Source organism: Stegodyphus dumicola, chromosome 10 (genome assembly GCF_044657685.1).
Source record: "Stegodyphus dumicola isolate Sdum_Otavi_A_Nest chromosome 10, ASM4465768v1".
Lineage (NCBI taxonomy): Eukaryota > Metazoa > Arthropoda > Arachnida > Araneae > Eresidae > Stegodyphus > Stegodyphus dumicola.
The window spans coordinates 142,821,970-142,844,278 of record NC_140777.1 but is presented as its reverse complement, the minus strand read 5'-3'; the positions used below and the strand labels follow the sequence as shown (position 1 = coordinate 142,844,278).

At 35.3% G+C, this 22,309-nt stretch overlaps 1 protein-coding gene across 1 annotated transcript in view; it reads left to right on the top strand.

Moving 5' to 3' along the window:
• Positions 1 to 22,309, top strand: part of LOC118199122 (cytochrome P450 2J6-like) — a 58,594-nt gene that overhangs the window by 12,673 nt on the left and 23,612 nt on the right. The window contains exons 2-3 of the mRNA XM_035370925.2: positions 8,143 to 8,267; positions 18,713 to 18,819. Of these exons, the coding sequence (XP_035226816.2) occupies positions 8,143 to 8,267; positions 18,713 to 18,819 (232 nt within the window). The remainder of the gene's footprint in view (positions 1 to 8,142; positions 8,268 to 18,712; positions 18,820 to 22,309) is intronic.

Genomic DNA, 22,309 nt, shown 5'->3' with positions numbered 1-22,309 from the left:
AGGGTTGACCAAGTACACATTTGGATGGATTTAGTTTTAATCCATGATCTTTAAGACGAGTGAAAATCTGACGCAGATGTTGAAAATGTTCTTTCGCATCTGTAGATGCAACCAGGATATCATCAAAATATGGGATGCAGAAATCGAGGCCAGACAGTACTTGGTGTATGAAACGCTGAAATGTTTGGCCAGCATTGCGAAGGCCAAATGGCATATATAAGTACTCAAAGAGACCAAATGGTGTAGTCACTGCGGTCTTAGGCACATCTTCAGCATGCACTGGGATCTGATGATATGCTCTGGCAAGATCGAGGGTAGAAAATATGTTTGTTCCATGAAAAAGGTGGGTACAGTCTTGGATATGTGGGACTGGATATCTGTCAGGGACTGTGACGGCATTAAGTCGACGATAATCTCCACAAGGCCACCAGTCACCATTAGACGTTTTAACCATGTGAAGTGGACTGGCCCATGGACTTTTAGATGGGCGAATGGTTCCCTGTGCTAGCATGAATTCAAATTCTTTGCGAGCAGCTTTTAGCATCTCTGGAGAAAGACGACGAGGCTTGGAAAATACCGGTGGGCCATGTGTTTCAATGTGGTGATACACTTCTGGCTGATGAGGATGCTGCCCTGATTTGGATGGGTTTAAAATGTCAGGGAATTCTGCTAATAACCGATGAAACCGTGTGCTGCCCGATAAAACACTTATGTTGGTAGGTACGTTTGATACGTGAGAAGCTTGGCCCTGTGATGTCAGCTGAGTTGTAGCATCAATTAAGCAATTATTCTTGACATCCACTAGAAGGTGGAAATGTGTCAAGAAGTCGACACCAATAATTGCTTGAGTTACATCAGCAATAATAAAAGGCCAGTTGAAAGTCCGGCGCAAATTTAAATCAAGTGTCAATAGTTTGGTGCCGTAGGTTGCAATTTGGGTACCATTGGCTGCATAAAGTACAAGTTTATTAAGTTGGTGAGCATTTGTTTTAGTTCTCGGGAGCACTGATATGTCAGCTCCAGTATCTACTAGAAAACATAACTGAGTTGAACGATCAGCCAGTACTATTGTGTCGATGTGGCGGACATTCTGTTGGCCAGCAGAAGACCGCCCATTTAGTTTCCCGCTTGTACAAAAGTGCATGGAGGGGCACACTTGCGAGCTTGAGAGCCGAAATTCATATGATAAAAACATATGCTACTTGTGGGTTCTTTGTACTGCGTTCGAGTATTAAGACGAGATGGACTCCTGCTTCGGGCACGAAATTTATTACGTGGGCCCTGATTTGATCGATTGTATCTCCGTGAAGCATGAAGACTTGTAGAGAGTTCAGATACTTTTTTGGTCAATTCAGCCACTTGTTGTTCGAGGGGTGAACTGGAAGGTGCAACATTAGCAGCACTGACATAAGCTCGAGTAACAAGTTCATTAATTTTGTCAGCCATTGCTGCTAAACGGGTTAGATCTTCTTTGGAAGCAGCAAGAATTATTTGTATGTTATTAGGGAGACGCGAAAGCCATAGTGACTTCAACAAGTCGTCACTAAAATGGCTTCCTGCCAGATCACGCATTCGTGACAGCAAGTATGAAGGTCGCTGATCTCCAAGTTCAAGTCCTTGTAGTAAAGTACGTATTTTGGAAGATTCACTTTCTGAATAGATTTCAATGAGCCGCTGTTTCAGTTTGGAGTACTTATCACAATCAGGTGGCTTGAGAATTAAGTCATGCACTGAATTCAGAATATCAGACTCAATTGCTGCAACTACGTGGTTGAATTTTGTAGAATCCTCACTAATGCGAGCGATAGAAAATTGTGCTTCGATCTGAGCGAACCACAATGAAGGATTATTTTTCCAGAAAGGCGGTGGCTTCACCGCAACGCGTGTGATTTGTGGCTCTGGTGGAATATCGTCGGGCATACTGATAGATAATTTTCACTTTAAATAATAAACACTTAACAGCACAAATATTGTAGCAAGATGATACAGTATTGATATTTTGCCATAACAATAAATATTTTAACCATGCATAAAAAATTTACGTAACGATACACACACAAATAATACAGGGTCAGCAATTACACACACAAATAATATTTTACCGAAATGCATTTGAAAAGAAACCCTTATTTGAGAAAAAAAATGATGCGTTCATTTTGTATTGCGCACACACAAAATCACCACTTCACACTGCGAAGGCACTTTCGAAGGAAAAAGGAAATCACTCCTGTAGCACGTGGGAAAAAAAAATTCACTACTTTCGAACACTGAGGGAAGATTTTTGCCGTAGCACGTTGCAGAAAAATTACTGATGTAGCACATTTAGCGAAAATCACTATTGTATTACATTTGTCACAAAAGTTGAATGATCGAAGAATTATTGCACGACTGGCGAAGTCAGCGGAACAGAACAGATCACATTGATGATTTGCTGAAGCTCCTTGCGATGATATGCACGACTTTGAAAAAAAACACAAGCAATATATATATCAATACTTCTAGAAATAATTGAAGGGGTACGTTGTAGCATACGTTTAATGTCCATATTCGTTGCTATTTTTAGTCAGTTCTTCAGAATGCCTTGGATGCACGTGGCTTAGGGTCGTTGAAAATCCATTCTCAGTAGCGTGCTCAGTCAAAAGGTCACCACTTTTGGTGGTCGTGTGTGCTTAATGCATGATATAATTAAAGAAAATAAGAGTAGACAATCTCCTATAACAAAAAATATATTAAATACTAAATTACAATTTAAATTACATTGCAGAGATCAACACAGAGCTCGTAACACAGTTCATGCTACCTTCGCGTACAGTTGTGTGACGAGAAGTCTGAGTGAGTAAAGATGTCGCTTTGCTGCTCCGATTAAGAACTGGATTTTACACGTGGCGCCATCTCATGAATAGAAGTTGAAGTATCTGTCGGAACGCCACAGAAGTATTGTAATCGCGAAAAGTTTCAGGCAGCATATTTCAACGAAAATATCCATTTTGACGGCTATCGAATGAAATTTAACGATGTTTTTGCGTGATATCTGTACGTAAGGACTAAATAAAAGACTCTTTTTCTCCAAAAAAATTATAAAACTGCTTTAAAATGAATTCTGAACAGAATTTTTCGTGGCGTCTGTACGAACGCATGTACGTACGTAAATACGTATCTAGCATAACTCAAAAACAAGTAGCCTCAGAACGTTGAAATTTTGTATATAGGACTGCTATAACATGTAGATGTGCACCTCGTATTTTGGTTGCAATCGGCCGCACCAAACGTATATAAATATATTTATATCCACTCTGTTACCCGGCTCAGTGATCTCAGTTTCTTTTCTCTTATATGTTTGTAAATTGTACATTTTTTGCTTTAAAAATGATTGAATTATGTTGTTCTTATCTTCCGGTTAAGGTTTTTATGCCTTTAGTCAATCTCTATTCAATATTTTTAGAATTATCAACAATTTTAAAGTTGTTTAAGTGCCGCTAAGACTAATAATGTTTTTGATGGCGGCCATTGCTTGTTTACATTTGAAACAGCAGAGTAGTAGATTTGTTGCCAATCTAGAGAAACTTAGCTTCGCAACAACAAAGATAACGCCTTCATTTATTATTGCGAATTAAATCATGCTTAATCCTTTCTGGAATTTTGTCGAGGAAATAAGTGTTTAAGATTGACTTCGTAATTTTTTAATACAGATATTTTGACATTTTATGTATTTTTTCCTCGTCGCGAAGTGAGAACTGAATTAATTGAATGAGAAATACTCAATCGTCTGTGAAAAAATGTTTCTTTTTTGTTTTGTTTGTTTAATTTCTTTTATACATCGTTCTAGCTTTATTATAGTATTTGAATAGAACATGTGGCAACGATTAGATAATTCTTTAAATGATATAAATTTTGTGCATTATGAGTTATAATATAAACGAAATATAATACTGTTACGTGAACCTAGCGCCAGAGTGTCGCTATGGTAAATAAATAGAGTGAATTTTAAAGAATGCATTTATTCTATTGTGGTTTACGCGCTGTCGGCGAAGTAGATTTAATTCAATCCAATAAGTTTAAATGAAATGCAAGAAAAAATACGTGTAATTTAATATTCCGTACAAGGAAGTCATGTGGTGTACACATCAGATTTTTTATTATTAATTTCTTAAAAATAAAGTTTCACTATATTTTAAAAATATTTCATGTAATTTTGTTACGAATAGATTATAGATCTTATTATTAAAATCTCATTCAGAAAGTTTACTTTTAATTAATGAATAGAGCCCTATTTCAATGAAACTCATAAGTGTACGAACACTTTTAGGAGCCACTGTATATGTACAATGTGCAATTCCTGTAGGACTTGCATAGGAAAGTTAAAAGGTACAGAGGTCAACATTTGCTGTAACAATGATATCGGTACTAACGAACCACTATGCGCAAGTCGTTTGCCATCATTCCTTCCCTAAGTCTACCGTTGGCAACGAAAGTTGCGATTCCCCCAAATCCGAGGAATCTAAATCTAAATGCTGTAACTGTCTACAAAAATATACTTCCAATTGGAAAGGCTGGCTGTAAAGCCTATGCAGAGCAAACTCTTATCACATTTTAAAATAATTCTGAGAGCTGTAATCAGAAAATATTTTGACGAGCCAGTGAAATATAGTCTAATTGCAGACAATTATAAAACTGCATAAATGAGACTAAACTGATTATGCAAAAACCTATCTATTCTTTTCTCCCTCGTGAATGAAAATAACATTTACGGTGCACAGTCAATCAAAATTAAGGCTGGCAAGCCAAACTTAGCGAAGTTCAACAACAACAGTTATGAAAAGTAGAGCCCAAAGTAAAAAGACCCTTTGATAATTATGACTTAAATTGCGCAGAAGCTCACAATTATAACTGGAGAATTGCAAGACATTTTTTCAAGCAAAATACAGAAATTGTTCTAATCACGTAAACGCACACGCACCTTATAACGTCTCGTAGCCTTAGGTACTTAAGCTAACTAGAACGATAATAGAGTGTGTAAGGAATTATCCCTAAATCTTAAGTACGAAACGTCCAGCGAAGGGTGTAAAGAACCCTTTATTAGTTCAATTATGATTCACAGATGACACCAGCTCGCACTTACAAGAGCTAATACTTTTGGCTTAACTAGAAAGGTAACAGGTAACTTAAAATTAAGTAGATTATGTTAGTCTAACGGCTTTTCACTGGTTACTTAACGCTCAGGCAGTCTCTGAATCGTAAAAGTCGGCATAAACAAGCTTAATGGCAAGAAGCGCTCAACGCCACAGAAATCTAATCGCTAGTAAATCAACGTTAGCCACGCGCGCTGATTCATTTACATTCTGGCAAGAAAGCGTGGGTTGAAAGCGATAGGAATGTTTGTTAAAATAAAATTAACTGTTAAGTAAATTTAACAAATCTCTACATCTTTGCTCACACCTTGAGCATCCCCAACTACCGAAGATATCAATGTGCCAAAAATAGGCATTAAGGAGGTGATATCCAAATTTATGTAAAAAAAAAAAAAAGAAATAAAACTTTTGGTTTGTCAGATAACAGTCAATGATTTGAGGAAGTTAAAGCAATCGGACAAATCCCGCGCTTTAGCTGTATGGCTCTCTGCTCCCTTCACAATCCCCATAACCTTAAATTGCAGGATATTCACATTTATAAATAATAATTTTCCCACTGCTATGGGTGGCGATCTTCATTTCAAACATACTAGCTGGAACTGAGGACTCACGAATGAAAATTGAGGCATTTTCTTTAACTTTCTGTTTAATAACCCGTAAATACTCCCTTTACTTCGTACAAGGAAGTAGAAATAGAAAAGCATCGGGTAGAGATACAGTATCCAAGGAAATTATTACGCGTCTTTCTGGAAACTTCATCATGAAGCTCTAAAATGTTCTTAGAGCTTGCTTTCTTTCAGAGTTATTTTCGGAGAGCGTAGGATATAATTCTTAAATTGAAAATAACAGATAAAATAGCCTGCTATCTTCATTTGGAAATGATTTGGGAAGAATAACGTACAAGTACTCGGATCGCAGTTTAACTTCCTTATCCAGTCAAGAGTCGGCGTTCGAAAAAGGAATACCTACTATTATGCATTGGTTGGGATTGTTAAGCATGTCATTGTAGCAATACTTCATTAAGCTAGACCGCTTGTTACACAGAACGTGCTAACCCTCTGAGCGGCCGTAGGTTTCGCTAAGAAAGCACAAATTTCCCAAAACTACTATGAGAACAATTTTTTTTATCTTAATGTAAAAACTGTCCTGGTATTTCATACTTGGATTTGTGTTCTTTTGATATTTTTCCTTAATTTCTTTGACATATTTTAATATGCGTGTATACTTAAGGAACTAATCTACAAATTCATCAATTTAGACATTAGTAAGGACGTAGACTTTTAATTATCAATCCATTCCCAGTGTATAATACAGTTTCTTCCTCCTTACAGCGCTCATTAGTGGTATAACTGGAAGCACATCCGTTTAGCAATCGATAGATTCGGATTTCGAATCCTGGCGACGGCATTGCACGTTTTTCATATTTTGTGCTTCGACAAGCCTATAATGACTGGGAGATTTTCCACCACATCATTCGCCCTTTAAGTAGAGGAGAATGTAATGTATTTTCTTCCTCCTTACCGTGTACGTCTGTTATGTAACTGGAAGCTATTAAATACTTTTGAAGGATTTGTGGGGATGCTCGAATACGTAAGCCCACAGTCCATATATACAACAATTCTAATTTTCATTCTAATGCAGGGGTCTATAATTGACTCAGACAACCGAACGTGTGCTATATCATTTTCACTGTCTCGATCAACTTGTCAATGAATATATTTAAAACAAGTAATATAAAAAAAAAATTAAAAGTCAATTCCTACTTAGGTCAACGAAGAAAAAAAATTAAAACTACAAATTAAAAAAAAATTAATTCAAAATTTTAAATATGTGAAAAACTGTATGAACATCAAGTGTCATCCATTACAAGTTTAAAGAAATGCATTTGAACTTGAGTAGATGAATAAAAATATTTTATTAACGATTGAAAATTTGAACAAGCTATAAGGACAATGTGAGCTAATAATAGATAGGAATTTAAAAAAGAGCGATAGAGTGAAGCCGCGGAAGTCGAAGCGAGAAGCAGAGAGGAGCGATTGTACATGTAACTGATTAAAAATGGTTGCTATTTTTCTAGCATTACAAATGTCTTGAAAGAAACCTTTGAAAACATTTTTGATTATTACGTCAAGTTATTTTATGCATTTATCATGCTTGTGACTTACCAAGTAAGTCTTAAAATTTATTTCTGACGTCTCATGCTTGTATTCTCAACCCCCCCCGAAAAAAAAATACTTTATACATCTGATCCTGCTAGTTTTTAGGCAGGTGTTTTGTGCAAGCGTTTGCTTACATTGCACCAGTTTTCAGAGCCAATATTCATTCTCTCTCGAATTAAAGTAAGAAAAAAAAAACATTTCTTTGCAGTTTTTAATGCAAAAATTGTAACTGTTAACTAAGTAATATTCCTTCGTAATAAGTTCATAATAAATTTTTCTTTTTGTAGCATTTTATTCTTACTGAGTACAGTTGTTATTTCTTGTTCGTAAGATTATTTTAATTAACACGCCACTTATTTTCTTTCACTACGAAATAAAATTTATTTACATCTGAAACTTGCATTTTTTACAAACTTGAGAATGTATATAACATAATAACACAAAACTATGATGGCTGCAGTTAAGGTTTACCGACACCGACTAATTGACGAAAACAAAGCACAGTATTTCCATTATTTTGGATAAGCGCTGAACTTTCCTGCAAACAGAAAAACAGCAATAAGATATGTTTATTTGTGTTTATAAATAAACACATTAAATTAAAAAAAAGCAAAATCGCTATTAGTTTATTTTAAATGTTCCTTTCTATTCACAGAGTTTCATTTGTTTGAAAACCAAATAATAACTATTTACGACTCTTATAAAATTTTATTGCAGTTTTTAAATAAGTTTAGTCCAGGTTCTTAAGTATAGGCTCTTTAGTTAAGGCTTACTCTATAGCTCTTATTGACATGAAATTTGACTACCCTTAATATTTACGCTATTTATGGAAATACTTGTAACTGTTTTTTTAGGCTGTACCTTGGAAGGAAGTATACTGTTATTCTCAACGACTGGACATCAGTTAAAGATGCCTTCAGCCAAACTGCTACTGCCAATAGACCAGAAGATTTCTTTGGTCTGCTGCCTGGAGGTTTCGGTAAGGTCTTTGAATTATTCGTTAAGCAAACCTATTCGTATTACCTTTAAAATCTTCTAAAGATTTGGCTCTTCATATCCCAGTATTTTCCCATGAAATCCTCGCTAGATCCTATCAACAATGTACGGGATGTTGTTTTGATTTAAAAGTCCTTCTTGTCTCACCCTCAAGACATTCAGGAACATCCCCTTAACCTACTATATACATTTCCCAGGTATTTAATAACATATCCCCCTATTTTCTCGGGATATCATTACTGGGTCCTATCGACAATGGATGTGATGTTGTGAAGATTTGAGTTTCTTCTTGTCAGAACAAGATACCGAAGAATCTTCCTTTAACCTTCTAAGGCCATTCTTCAGATTATGTAATGTCACAGCCCATTATATTCTCAGTATATAATCATTTGGTACCATCGATAGAGTAACGAGCGCTGTGAGGATATAAAGTCTTTCTTGCTACATCCTCAGGATATCCAGGGATATTCCTTTAAACTAAGCACATTCTCTCGAGTACTAACTGGCACATTCCAAGTTTATTCCGAGGATATCATCACTAGGTCCCATCGGCAATGTACTGAATTTTGTGAGGATTAAATTCCTTCTTGCCACATATTTGAGACATCCAGGAATACTCCCTTCACCTCATAAACATTATCCTAGTACAATTAATATCAGATCTCGGTATATTCCCTGAAAATCCTTGATAGAGTACGTCGAAGATGCACGGATATTGTAAAGATTCAATTTCCTGCTTAGCACATCCCGCAATATCCCCTTGATCTCCTGAACACATACATCAAAGTGATTAATACCATAACCTAGTATACTTCCAGGATATCCTATCTGGATTCTATCAACAGTGTATACGAATACTGAGAGCACTTAAGGGGACTCATACACCTTAAAACCCATAAGACGTTTCAATAGATGACTGTTACAAGAATTGGGATAACTTATTTATTTTAAAAGCAATTACTACCAACATTTTACAGCTGACTACATAATATAGCTGCTTTCTGAAATAGTAATCAGAAAGTTTGTGTTGCCACAAATATTTTTATAATTTAATCCGCTTTGTGACAACATTTTTCGTCGTGTTTCCAACTTGCGCGCACATTTTAAAACATTCTGTTTCATAATTTAATTCCATATTTAATATATAGCTTTTATAACATTTGGAAACTACTGTGAACCTAAAATTCTAAAAATTTCATGTTAAATTTTTATTTTATTTTGAGTTAAGTTTATAAAATGTATTTTATTAACAAAATTTTTAATGATTTCGTCCATAAAATTTTTCAATATTAAAATATTCATCAGACTGTTGGTTCAGTTAGAAAATAGTGCCCATATAAAGAATTCCGTCAAATTTCAAGTATGTACGATTACCATTTTTAAAATATCATGCGCGCAAGGGGGAAACATGGCAAAATATTTTGTCACAAAGAGGATTAAATTACAAAAATATTTGTGGCAACACAAACTTTCTGTTTACTATTTTCCAAAGCAGCTATATTATGCAGTCAGCTGTAAAAAGTTGGAAGTAATTGCTTTTAAAATAAATAAAATATACCAGTTCTTGCAACAGTCACATATTCGAAGATCATGAGGGGTTTAAGATGTAGGAGTCCCCTTAAAAGATATACTTATCAGCGCTCAGTGATATTTTCAGGTCATGTGGTCTTTGTAAGATAATAAGTGCCATGAAGTTATACATAATTTTTGAATTTGGATTAATTTATTTGAGCAGTCATCATTAAACAACGAACGATATTCATGAGTTGTCAGATAAATTGTCTTATTGCATCAATCTTAGGTAGTATTTGAGACTTTTCATTAAACATTAGCTAGAAGTCTAATTACTTCGGCTCGGAAGTATTTTCCATTCCCTCCAAGGCTCAAAGACCTACAGATTACAAACATCCAAACCTTCTGCGGGTTATTCGAACTTGGGACCAACTATATAGTAAGCGGCACCGCTAACTACATCTCTGATCAGAGAGCCATCTCAAGTCAGTGCAATAAAAGGATGCACTATATGAATTTAATCTTAAAAGGATAATATTTGGTGACAAAAAAATTTGTTATTTTTATATTTTAACCTTAACCAGTAGATGCAATGGTTAATGATCTTTTTGCTACATGCTTTTAAAGCAGCACCGTATGTTGCATGTGCATGTTTAATCTGCCAGCCAGTGCTAGTTCTGAAATGTCCTTAGAATGCAATGCCACCTAGAATATTATGCTCGCCTTGCTATTTTTCTTAATAAACAGTATATTTTAATCCACTCTGCGTGAATTTGTGTGTCAAGTAATGCATATGAAACGTTACGTAGTTGAAATGTTCAGTGACATGATAAGTTAGTTGGGCCTCTCTAAGGAACGCCCTTCCTTGTGGCATTGTAGTTGAATTTCACTAACAAGTTACGTTTAATTTATATCTTTCCTGCTAAATTAGAGAAATAGTTCATAACTGTAGGAGTGTCTGGATCAAGCTGCATGCCACTTCGCTTTCCTATTAACGAAAAGACGCTGGTCGAGAAGGAAAATACGTTAGCCTGGCCGCTAAGTTAAGATTAGAGCTAGTTTTTTAGCTGCCGGTCAGTTGCTTGGAACGTCGCTCAGAAAGTATTTATGTTTCTAAATTCAGAAATTTTTTCACTGCCCAGGCGACTGGTAATTTTGCTTTGTACTATGTGAATTTATCAGTCACAAGTGGTGACGTACAACACGAGTTAGAGGTTAGATGTTGTGTTTCACCATTTAATTAATCTATGAGTGATAATTCACTACATAGCTTCTAACTAACATTTGAGGGGTGAGAGTAGATTTGAAACAGGTTACAAGTAGAAATAGCTTCATGCAACTGTTACATCCTTACCGTATGCTTTCGTGGTGCAAATGGAAAACATACCAGACTAGCAGTAGGAAGATCTGGAGTTCGAGACCCGCCGAGAATATTATTCATTCTTCGTAATTCTTGCTTTTTTCATAGCCCAATGCTCAAAGAAATGTGTAAAATTTAAATGCAAAAGGTGTCAAATGCATGCAAGTGGTGTAAAAATAGGTACTGTTTAGTATTTTTCGTACCAAACGAATTACTAGTGTGTCTTTGCAACATTAGATGGCGTTGCCGCCTGATGATTCAATTCTGGTTGCTATGGTAACGAACTTTCAACTCATAATTTATGTGATTTGTATTCTATTCTTTTTTGTTTTATTAATTGCTACTGTGCATGGAGTGATGTGAGCTGTGTCGTCACATGGACGGCATTCCTTCTATTTCAAAGTGTTATGTAAAATAAACAAGTGATATATTACAGTCCACTTACCTTTTTTGTGAACTAATTCATAACATTTCTTGTCCTAGCGACCGGAGAGAAGAGTTACCGATCTTTGGATATGATGTGATTTATTCAAATATTAGCAAGTTAAATCACTTTCGATTTGTGGATTAATAAACAGCTTAGTGTTCTTTCGATTCGATTTGTGGAATATTCCCGTGGCATGGTGTAGCGTAGAAACCTCAACATTGGGGTGAGTACGTTCCAGTATTTCATCTTCTTTTGCTAGAATTGTTAGTATAATATTTATTGTTATTCATAATCGCTGATTTGAAACCAGTTTTAACTAAAAAGAAGGTTCTAAAAAGCAATATAACAACATTTAAAGGCAAGGTAAATTCGAATTTAGAACAAGCAGAAATTTTAGAGGTAAAGTTGTTCGAAACGAAACTAAATGCTTTTAACAGTGAGCTTCGTTCTATTTATGAGGAAATATTTTTGTTGTGTCCTGAAAAAGATTGTGATACATTCATTACGGAACAACAAACAATACAAGAAACTTTAGATGAATTATGGATAACTATAAATAAAAAGTTACAGAAACTTTCCAGTGACTCTGTTATCGAAACAAGTAGTGCAGCAAAAGTAAATTCGTCTGACGTTCGATTACCAAAATTAGAACTTTCTACCTTTACAGGGGAAAATATAGATGAGTGGATTAGTTTCTATGATCTTTTTAAGGCTAGTGTAGATAACAATCCGAATATTTCTAAATGTCAGAAGTTTCAATATTTAAAAGCTTCTTGTAAAAAAAAGGCTCTGTCTATTATTGAGTCAATTCCTATTTCTGATGCTAATTATGATATAGCGTTGCAACTTTTACAGGAACGTTATTCTAATAAAAGAGAATTAACTAATGCATTAATCCGTAAAATGTTTAATTTGCCAAATGTTTCTGATTCAGCTCAAGCTATTTTACATTGTGTTGATGTAGTGAATGAATGTATACGCTCTTTGAAAACTCTTAAGCTAGAAGTTTCTGATCTTTCTGATGTTCTTTTTGTTTATCTGATAACTGAGAAATTAGATAAAAACATAAAATTTTGGTGGGAAGGAACTTTGAAAAAAGATGAATTAGGTACTTTAGATAATTTACTCGAGTTTCTAAAAGACCACGCTAGAACCCTGCAGAATAGTAGAAACCAATCTAAAGATTTTAGGAAATTTTCTAATTCCAAATTAACTTCTTTAGTGTTGAGTAAAAACTGTTGTATAATGTGCAAGGAAGATCATTCTCTTCACAAATGTGCTAAGTTTTTAAACTTAAGTGTCCAAAAAAGAATCGAATTTGTTAAGAAACACAAACTTTGTTTTAATTGTTTATCTTCTCAGCCTCATTTAGTGAAAAACTGTCGTAGTTTACATAAATGTATGACGTGTAAGTTACCTCATCATACTGTTCTTCATTTTGATCGAAATATCAAAACTAGTGAAAATGAGAAACCAAAACAAACGTCCTCACTCTCCCCCAAAGCCGAAGTGTTCTTATCAAAGAATGAAGTCGTTACAAATGCCACAACATGTACAGGACAATTTAGTTATTCTAAAGGTGAATCAAAACGTGTATTACTGTGTACTGCTCTCATTAAAGTTAGTGATTCCAATGGTAAAGCCATCCCTTGCAGGGCTTTACTAGACTGTGGCAGTGAAGCCAGCTTTATAAGTGAAGAGTGTGTCAGTAAACTAAAGTTAGGCAGATTTAACAAAAAAATTGAAGTATCGTGCCTTGGTTCGTTCAACACTGTAACAAGTGGAGAAGTGGAATTAATCTTTACCCCGCACTTTGAGTCAAATTCCAAATTTCGAACATATGCATTCGTGATTCCAAGGATAACTTCAGATGTGCCTAACGTGTCGCTTCCTTCTAAAATTGCGAATCATTTTGACGATCTAGTCTTAGCTGATCCTAAGTTCTATGAAAGAAAACCAATAGATATTTTGTTAGGTGTAAATGTATTTTTTACTATGCTTAAGGGAGACATCATAAAGAGAGGAGAATCATTACCCTTTGCAATTTGTTCTCAGTTGGGTTGGATCATTTCCGGGAACACTATTACTGATGATTTGAATCTAACTAACACTTTTAAAGTGAATAATCTTCAGTTGAATACAAACGAATTAGTTGAAAGATTTTGGTCTTTAGACTCCATTCCGGAAGTCAAACGTATTTCAAGTGAAGATAAAAAATGTGAAGAGTTCTTTAAAACAACACACTTCCGTGATCAAAATGGTCGTTATGTAGTGAAACTTCCATTTAAAGATAACCCTTCAAGGTTGGGTAATTCTAAAGATCTTGCTTTACAAAGATTTAAATCTTTAGAGAGAAATCTCTTAAGATCTCCTGATACATATGATATGTATAAACATTTCATGAAGGAATACTTGGATCTCGGGCACATGGAACCAGTCCGTAGTTCAGAGTCCCCAAGTCAGGCATACTACATGCCACATCATGCAGTAATTAAGGAATCTAGCTCTACGAGTAAAATACGTGTGGTATTTAATGCTACTAGTAAGTCTTCATCAGGACTGTCTCTTAACGACATATTGATGACAGGTCCCAGAATACAACAAGAGCTGTTTCCAGTTTTGGTCAAATTCAGATGTTACCCAGTAGTTGTCACAGCTGATATCATGAAAATGTTTAGACAAATTCTAGTTAATGAAGAGGATAGAAACTTTCAAAGGATATTTTGGCGGGACCGTCCAAGTGATCCTATTCAAGAATTTCGACTTAATACTGTCACATACGGCACTGCCTCGGCTCCATATTTGGCTACTCGTGCTTTATACCAACTTGCCTACGATGAGCAGAATAACTATCCTTTAGCTTCGAAGGCTGTACTTCAAAACTTTTTTGTAGATGATTGTTTGGTAGGTGCTCAAAACACTGAAGAGTGCAAAAATCTAGTAAATCAACTCTTGCAAATGTTGGAACGTGGAGGATTTCTTCTGCGTAAATGGTCATCCAATGACTTGTCAGTGTTAGAGAATATACCCCAGGAGTTGGGAAATGATTCTGAGGCTATGAAAATTCAAGACGATAGCTCAATCAAAGTTTTAGGAATTAATTGGAACCCCCGTGAAGACTACTTTAACTTTTCCGTATCCATTTCTGGTGAAAAGCTTAAATACTCTAAAAGAGATATCCTTTCTGATTTAGCGAAAATATTTGACCCATTGGGTTGGCTTGCTCCTTGTATTATTTATGTCAAAATCTTGATACAAGAGATGTGGAAACTCCATTTATCGTGGGATGAACCTGTTAGTTATGAGATTGCTAACAAATGGAAGACTTTCCGAAATGATTTACATCTTATTCAACAATTAAAAATACCGAGATTTGTTTTGATTCCTGATGTGAACTATATTGATATCTGTGCTTTTTGTGATGCCTCCGAGAAAGGCTACTGTGCAGCAATTTATTTGCGTTCAGTGTCACGTAATTTGGACATCAAAGTAACACTCTTAATATCAAAAACAAGAGTTGCTCCTCTGAAAGTGCAATCATTACCTCGATTAGAGTTATGCGCCGCAGTTTTGTTAGTGAATTTGCTTAAATCAGTGTTAGAAAATTTAGAGTTTCCTATACGTAAAGTTTTGGCCTGGACAGATTCAACTGTTGTACTGTCCTGGATTTTTGCAGAACCATACCGTTGGGTTCCCTTTCTTGCAAACCGCGTTGCTAAAATACAGAATACAATTCCTAATGTAAGGTGGAACCATATCAATGGAAAGCGGAACCCAGCTGATTCAGGTACAAGAGGAATGTTTCCAGCAGAATTTCTGAAGTGTGAACGATGGTTCATTGGACCTACTTGGTTATATTCACAAGATTTCGAACCATGTCCTGACAGTGAACATCTTTCTGATGTAGATTATGAAGGAGTTCGTAGAGAAGAAAGAAAAACTTGCATTTCAGTATCTTGTGCGGCAAAGGAAAATGACATTTTTAAACGGTATTCATCTTGGACAAAATTACGTCGTATAGTTGCATTATGCCTAAGATTTATTTACAACTGTCGAAACTTCTCCGAAAATCGTTTGAGAGGTTTTCTGACAACCGATGAGCTTCGATTAGCTACAAAAACAGTGATAAAAAATGTCCAAGAATCATATTTTCCTCAAGAGCTCTCTTATTTAAAAACATCGAGAGAATTAAAAGGTGTGAGCAGCCGAGTAATACAATTAACTCCCTTCCTTGATGAAGAAGGCGTCATTCGAGTAGGTGGTCGCTTAAAAAATGCAAACATTCCTGAAAATAGCAAACATCCTATTTTGCTTCCAAAGGAAGGACATGTCACTAATCTCATCGTAACTCATTACCATGTCAATTATTTGCATGCTAGTCAAGAATTATTAATAAGCACTTTACGAATGCAGTTTTGGATTCTTGCGGTGAGAAGCGTAGTGAGAAAGATTATTCACAGATGTATTCCTTGTATTAGAAATCGAGGCAAGACTGTGACCCAGATAATGGGTGATTTACCCTCGCCCAGAGTTCAACCATCAAGACTTTTGCAGTCACCGGTGTTGACTATGCTGGTCCATATTCTATTAAGTCCCAAGTTGGGAGAAGAACAAAAACTTTCAAGTGTTACATATCCATTTTTGTGTGTTTCTCAACAAAAGCTGTACACTTGGAGTTAGTCAGTGATTTATCAACTTCAACGTTTTTAGCAGCTCTAAAAAGATTTATCGCCCGACGAGGCAAACCATCTAAAATTTCGAGTGACTGTGCTACTAACTTCAAAGGTGCTAGTAAGGAACTGAAGGAGATTTATAAAAATGCAGCTCGCATTGAGAAAAGCAGTGAATTATGTGACTACATTACCTCAGAAGGTATAACTTGGTTATTTAATCCTCCGACATCTCCTCACTACGGTGGCTTGTGGGAATCTAATGTGAAATCCATGAAATTTCATCTTAAACGAGTATTAGGATCCAAACTTCTAACTTACGAGGAATTTTTAACAGTGCTTACACAAGTGGAAGCGTGTATGAATTCCCGTCCTCTTTGTGCGATGTTTAGTGATCCAAACGACTTTAGTGCATTGACTCCAGGTCATTTTCTGATTGGAGCCCCTTTGCTTGCCATTCCGGAATCTGACTTGAGTGATGTGAAATCTTCACGACTTAAACGTTGGTCTCTAGTTCAACAGACTGTGCAACATTTTTGGAAACGATGGTGTGCAGAATATTTAACAACACTTCAACAACGTGCTAAGTGGTTTCGTGCGTCTCCAAATCTAAAATGTGGTGATTTAGTTCTGATCAAAAACGAACAACTGCCTCCAAACCAATGGAAAATTCGAAGAATTGCCTTAATTCATCCAGGTAGTGATAAAAAAGTTCGAGTGGCTACAATCCATACAGCCGCTGGTGATTTCAAACGAGCTGTTACTAAATTGTGTCTTATCCCCAATCATGACTAATATGAACTATGAACTATTGACTTTTTTCATATTATTGAACTTTAATTTTAGTTATATTTTCAATTAATTTTTTTTGTTAATGTTATTATGTATGCTTTAACTATTTGTCTTTTTTGAATCCTTAGAAGGCTTCAAGGCCGGGGGCTATGTTTAGTATTTTTCGTACCAAACGAATTACTAGTGTGTCTTTGCAACATTAGATGGCGTTGCCGCCTGATGATTCAATTCTGGTTGCTATGGTAACGAACTTTCAACTCATAATTTATGTGATTTGTATTCTATTCTTTTTTGTTTTATTAATTGCTACTGTGCATGGAGTGATGTGAGCTGTGTCGTCACATGGACGGCATTCCTTCTATTTCAAAGTGTTATGTAAAATAAACAAGTGATATATTACAGTCCACTTACCTTTTTTTGTGAACTAATTCATAACAGGTACTGATGATAATTCGTTGCTACCAGGATTTGGCGACTGTATCACCTCTTGCCCTGTCACCCCTTAAGTGGGGGAGAAAGGAAGGAATTCTTCCCTTCGTTACCGCATACCTTGGTGGTGTAATTGAAAAGCATATCCAGCTAGCATTTGGAAGCTCCGGTATTCGAGCCCTGGAGAGGGACTGCTGATATTCCGTGATTTCTACTAAGAGACTCTTAATGGTTCTACATTCTTGCTGAATTTCATCTACAGTTTTGCTAGTTGGGCATGATAGGGACGAGAACACATATTAGAGAAGGCGATTAATTCGTTATTTTCTCTACCACTTAAAAGGGCGTAAAAGCATGATACCGGCAAAGCAAACCAGTATCAAGGAATTATTATCTACTGCATTTTAATTCTGGAGCCCATTGTACGGAATGTTAAGCTTTGGTGATGCAAGAAATAAAAATATACTCGCCCAGTCTAAACAGCAGATCTTTCAGTTAACTTACTAACCACTTAAACCATGAAAATATGAATGGCGGAATGCAATTAATTCCTTACAATTAAATGAAAAGTCTTCATTTATCTGATGATATGATTGCTTATATGTAGTCTTATCTTTGACTGTTAAGATAGCATAAGTCTTCGACTCTTATGACAGCAGACAGTGGATACTCCCATGTAACAAGCAATTGAGCTGATAAGACATCATGACGGTGCAGCTGCTTTTTTCGTGGTTTCCTGTTCTGTCCTGTTACGGTAACATGCATGAAAAATATTTTTTATTTAATTCTGATATTCTAATTTCTTGATATTCTAATATCTAATTTCTTGGTATCTATGTCCGACGACCGAAGACTTGGCATTCACCTTTGTCTAGTCTGATAGGATGTGGATAAATTAAACAACGTCCTATTCGATCTTTTGGTGATATGCAGCTGGATTTACAGGGCAGCTTTAAATTGGGCTTATATTATGAGTTTTTCTCTTTAACTGAATTTTTCCATCAAATTGTAGCTCTCAGCTTACATGCATCATGTTATGTTCGGACACATGCAGTAGATTTGCTACTGCATAATATGTAATATTTATTATGCTATTCTGGAAAATATTTATTGTAACTATTTCTAATTAAAATTATTTTAAAATCTTGTCATAATTTCTTCTTTATGCTCTAGTTGTGCATTTTTTAATTCAGCCCATTTTTCAAATTTTATTATATTTTCTTTCATTTTTCATTCAGGTTTCGGTGGTAAAAATGGCGTCGAATGGTCAGAGCAAAGAAAAGCCTCCATGAAAGCTATGAAAAATATTGGATTAGGAAAAACAAGATGGGAAGATTTAGTACAAGTATGAAAAAATAATTGTTTTTAGAGCAATCGAGAACAGAGAAAGGTGCCCATGGCCAGACTCTTACGGGCTATTTTTTCATTTACGATTTCCATTATCATGTATAATGTTTGTCTATTATTTTGCACGTCAAGTCGTTCAAATCTCTCCTATGCAGCCATATATTTTCTTCAGCCTTATCTAATTTATTAAATTATTACTTTATAAGTTTCTGCAGAAACATATGCACTTCTTTAAGGAAGCCACAGGAACCATCACGAGCCTGTGCGTGATTGGCAATAAAAGGGTTAAATGATCACAAGAACACTATGATTACAAAATTATTCTATCGGATAAGCTAGGCTATTGTAATATATGCATTTCATTCAATGTAATACATGCATTTGCAGAAATATATGCATTTCATGGAAGGATAACAAAATTATCTATCAGAAAGCTAAGTATTTATCGCTTATAGGGACCTGAAGCCAAGTTCGCCTACCCGAAGGAATAACACCAGATTCTGGTTTACGCAGGTAACTGGCTATCGATAATACATATAGGTGGAGCTTATTTTCAAAAATCGGTAACTTCTTATTAGTGGTTTGTTCGAATTTATTATCATTTTATTCCTGTTATACTGATATCTGGGTTTTCCTCCATTTTGCGACAATGATGAAAATCTGGAATTTACCGAGGAAGGAAGAAAAGATGGTATAAGTTTCTTCCAAGAGAAGGACATTTTACTACGAAACTGTTTATATTGAAACGGCCACGTAGTGAGGTTATAAGTAGGTAAGAAATGTCGCCTGAGGTATAACGTTGTCGGCATACTGTTGGTGTTAGCGTGTTTTTTGGGGGGTGGTCTAGGATTACATTTAAAGAAGCCTTGCGCTTTATTTACTGTTAGGCAGAAGAACTTACTTCTGTGTCTTGGTGCCAACATCCAATGGATTTCAATTCAGAAAGTAACGTAGATTGGAACAATTATATGCGGGAAATTTGCTTCCAGTACTTGCAGAAGCGTTCAACGAAGAATATTAGGCGAAGAGGGAAGTCTAATTATTAAAATCGATGAAATCGAAATCGAAAGTCGAATTAAAATCGAAAGTCTGTTCTCGAAATGAAAAGTAATTGTGGCCGATTATTTCTCAAGCAATGGGTGTTTGACGACATTTGCCGATAAAACGAAGAAATGCTTTTTGCGTTCAGTGTCCGATCGGAAAATAAAATAAGCACGCTATTTCGAGAAATTGTTGCACAGGATGTCTCAACGATGTTTTTATATTGCTGGCGTAGCTAAAAAACCGAAGAATTAAAAAAAGCTGATTTTGAATATTAGAAAACAAACCATCGACATAACTTCGTGGATCCGGAAACCGGAGCGCATACGCGGATAGGCTGTGCTGATCCGTGTAATGACCGAACAAGAAGATTAGCGGAACTGCGAGACATCAGTTGGACGCGTATTTCGCAGAATTTATGTGGCCGAGTGTAGCCGTTAGTAATAAAGTGGGTGAAATTTTATCGGCAATAGCAGACTAAAGGCAGCCAAAAATTTCGAAGGAAAAACGATTTTTTCATAAGTAATGTTGATCCAACTCTATTGTAATTTAAATTTTTATTACAAAGTTTGTATCGAATTTCTGTTGTTACTCCTGGTAACAGGACGCAATACTTTTCTTTCTGTTAAGTAAAGCTTATTAAAACCATTGTAATTCAAATACATTTTGAATGAATCAAGCATATGATTTCATCGTATCGGACATTATCGCCAATGTTGAAGTTGGCGATAACTTAGAAAAGCAGTCGCCAATACGTGGTACCTATTACCGATAAGTACTCTAAGCTATTGAGAAAACGTACTCTCTTCCTTAAAAGATTGCAAAATAACTTTGATGACAAAATTATTCTATGGGGTCAGATAATCTATTGCGGAAGCATATATATTTTATAAAATAATCACAAATTACCTTAATTACAGAATTATTTTAATGTTATATCGCTAAGGTGTTAGAAAGCGAATGCACTTCACTACATGATAACAAAACTATTCTGTTGGATAAGACAACTAATCGAAAAGTCGTAAGTATTTCATTAAGCGATCACAAAAATTATTTTGATTACAAAACTATTCTAGGAGATGAGTTATTGTGAAATTATACTTATTTCATTAAATGATTACAAACTTATTCTATAGGATAAGCTAACCTGTTGCAGAAAACCTCTTTTTTTACCGAATTCCTTGAAGAGGTGTTATTGATTTGTAGTAGAGCAGAAATTATATATATATATGTGATGTACCAGCTTTTGTCCGGAATAAATAGATTGGTGAAGAATCATAGATGTAGTCGTAGGTTAAATTATCAGACGATAAGTTTAAAAAACAGGATTCATTTATTATATTTTAGAAGAAAATAGCAGTTACAAAAATTAAGATCTCCGGAGTAAATAAAAAAGAATTACTAATAATATTGTATGAAGTTTACTGCATCGTTACATTTAAGAAAAGAACCCGATATTACTTTGCGAGCCCTTTTATTGCCTCTGGAAAGGCGGAGCTTCCAAGAAATGACGTCAGCCATTCCAGTTCGCTTTAAATATCTCCAGAACTTTCTATAACTGTACGTGTAGAAAAGGCGGGAAAAACAACTTGACTACGGGGCTGTGGATTTAATTCCACGTACTTTCAAATAACCGTCGCCATTAAAAATGAAAAGAACGTACAGTTAGAATTTTAAGTGTATTCTTAACTATGGAATTTTATTATTACACACACACACACACACACACCACACACACACACACATATATATATATATTATAGGTCCGTTATAAGTGATTATAAGAAACACGATATCACATTTTTGTTGATACACATGCATGAGGTTGACTTTAATATCTTAAAAGGGCGTACCTCATCAATATAAGAAAATTAAATTTTTAAACTACCGCTCCTTTAAGCTAAATTTTGTCGATAATTTGTATTTGTTTAAAAATATTCCAGACTTTCATTGTTAGAGATTGAATTGTGACGATTCTTTCAATCCTACTCTTTGTTCAATTTTCTCCGCTCTTAACTTCGCGCATCACTCTTGATTCACTCCGCTTTCCGACCTTATTCCTCAAGGTTATTGTTAGTGAACATTGAGTGGTAAAAAAGAACCGATTCAGTTCAGTGAGCGAACGGTTCTGATTAGATGTTATAAAAGTGGGGTTTTACCCACCTCCTATTCCATGGATCTATTTTCTATAACGCAGAAACGTCATCATAGTCAACGTTACTACGTATTTCTTTGTAGTACAAGAATTTCGTACCTCAGCATTTTTGCATGGTTTTGTTTATACTCATGTGTGGTCCTCCTTATTTTTGGGCTGATGCTAATCTTGTGAATCTCCTTACTACTATTACTAAATTTTAAAATATATTTCGACACATGCTATAATGTCCATGAGCAATTTGGACATTATAGATTATCTTTATATATCTTTTTTTATAGATTATCATTAT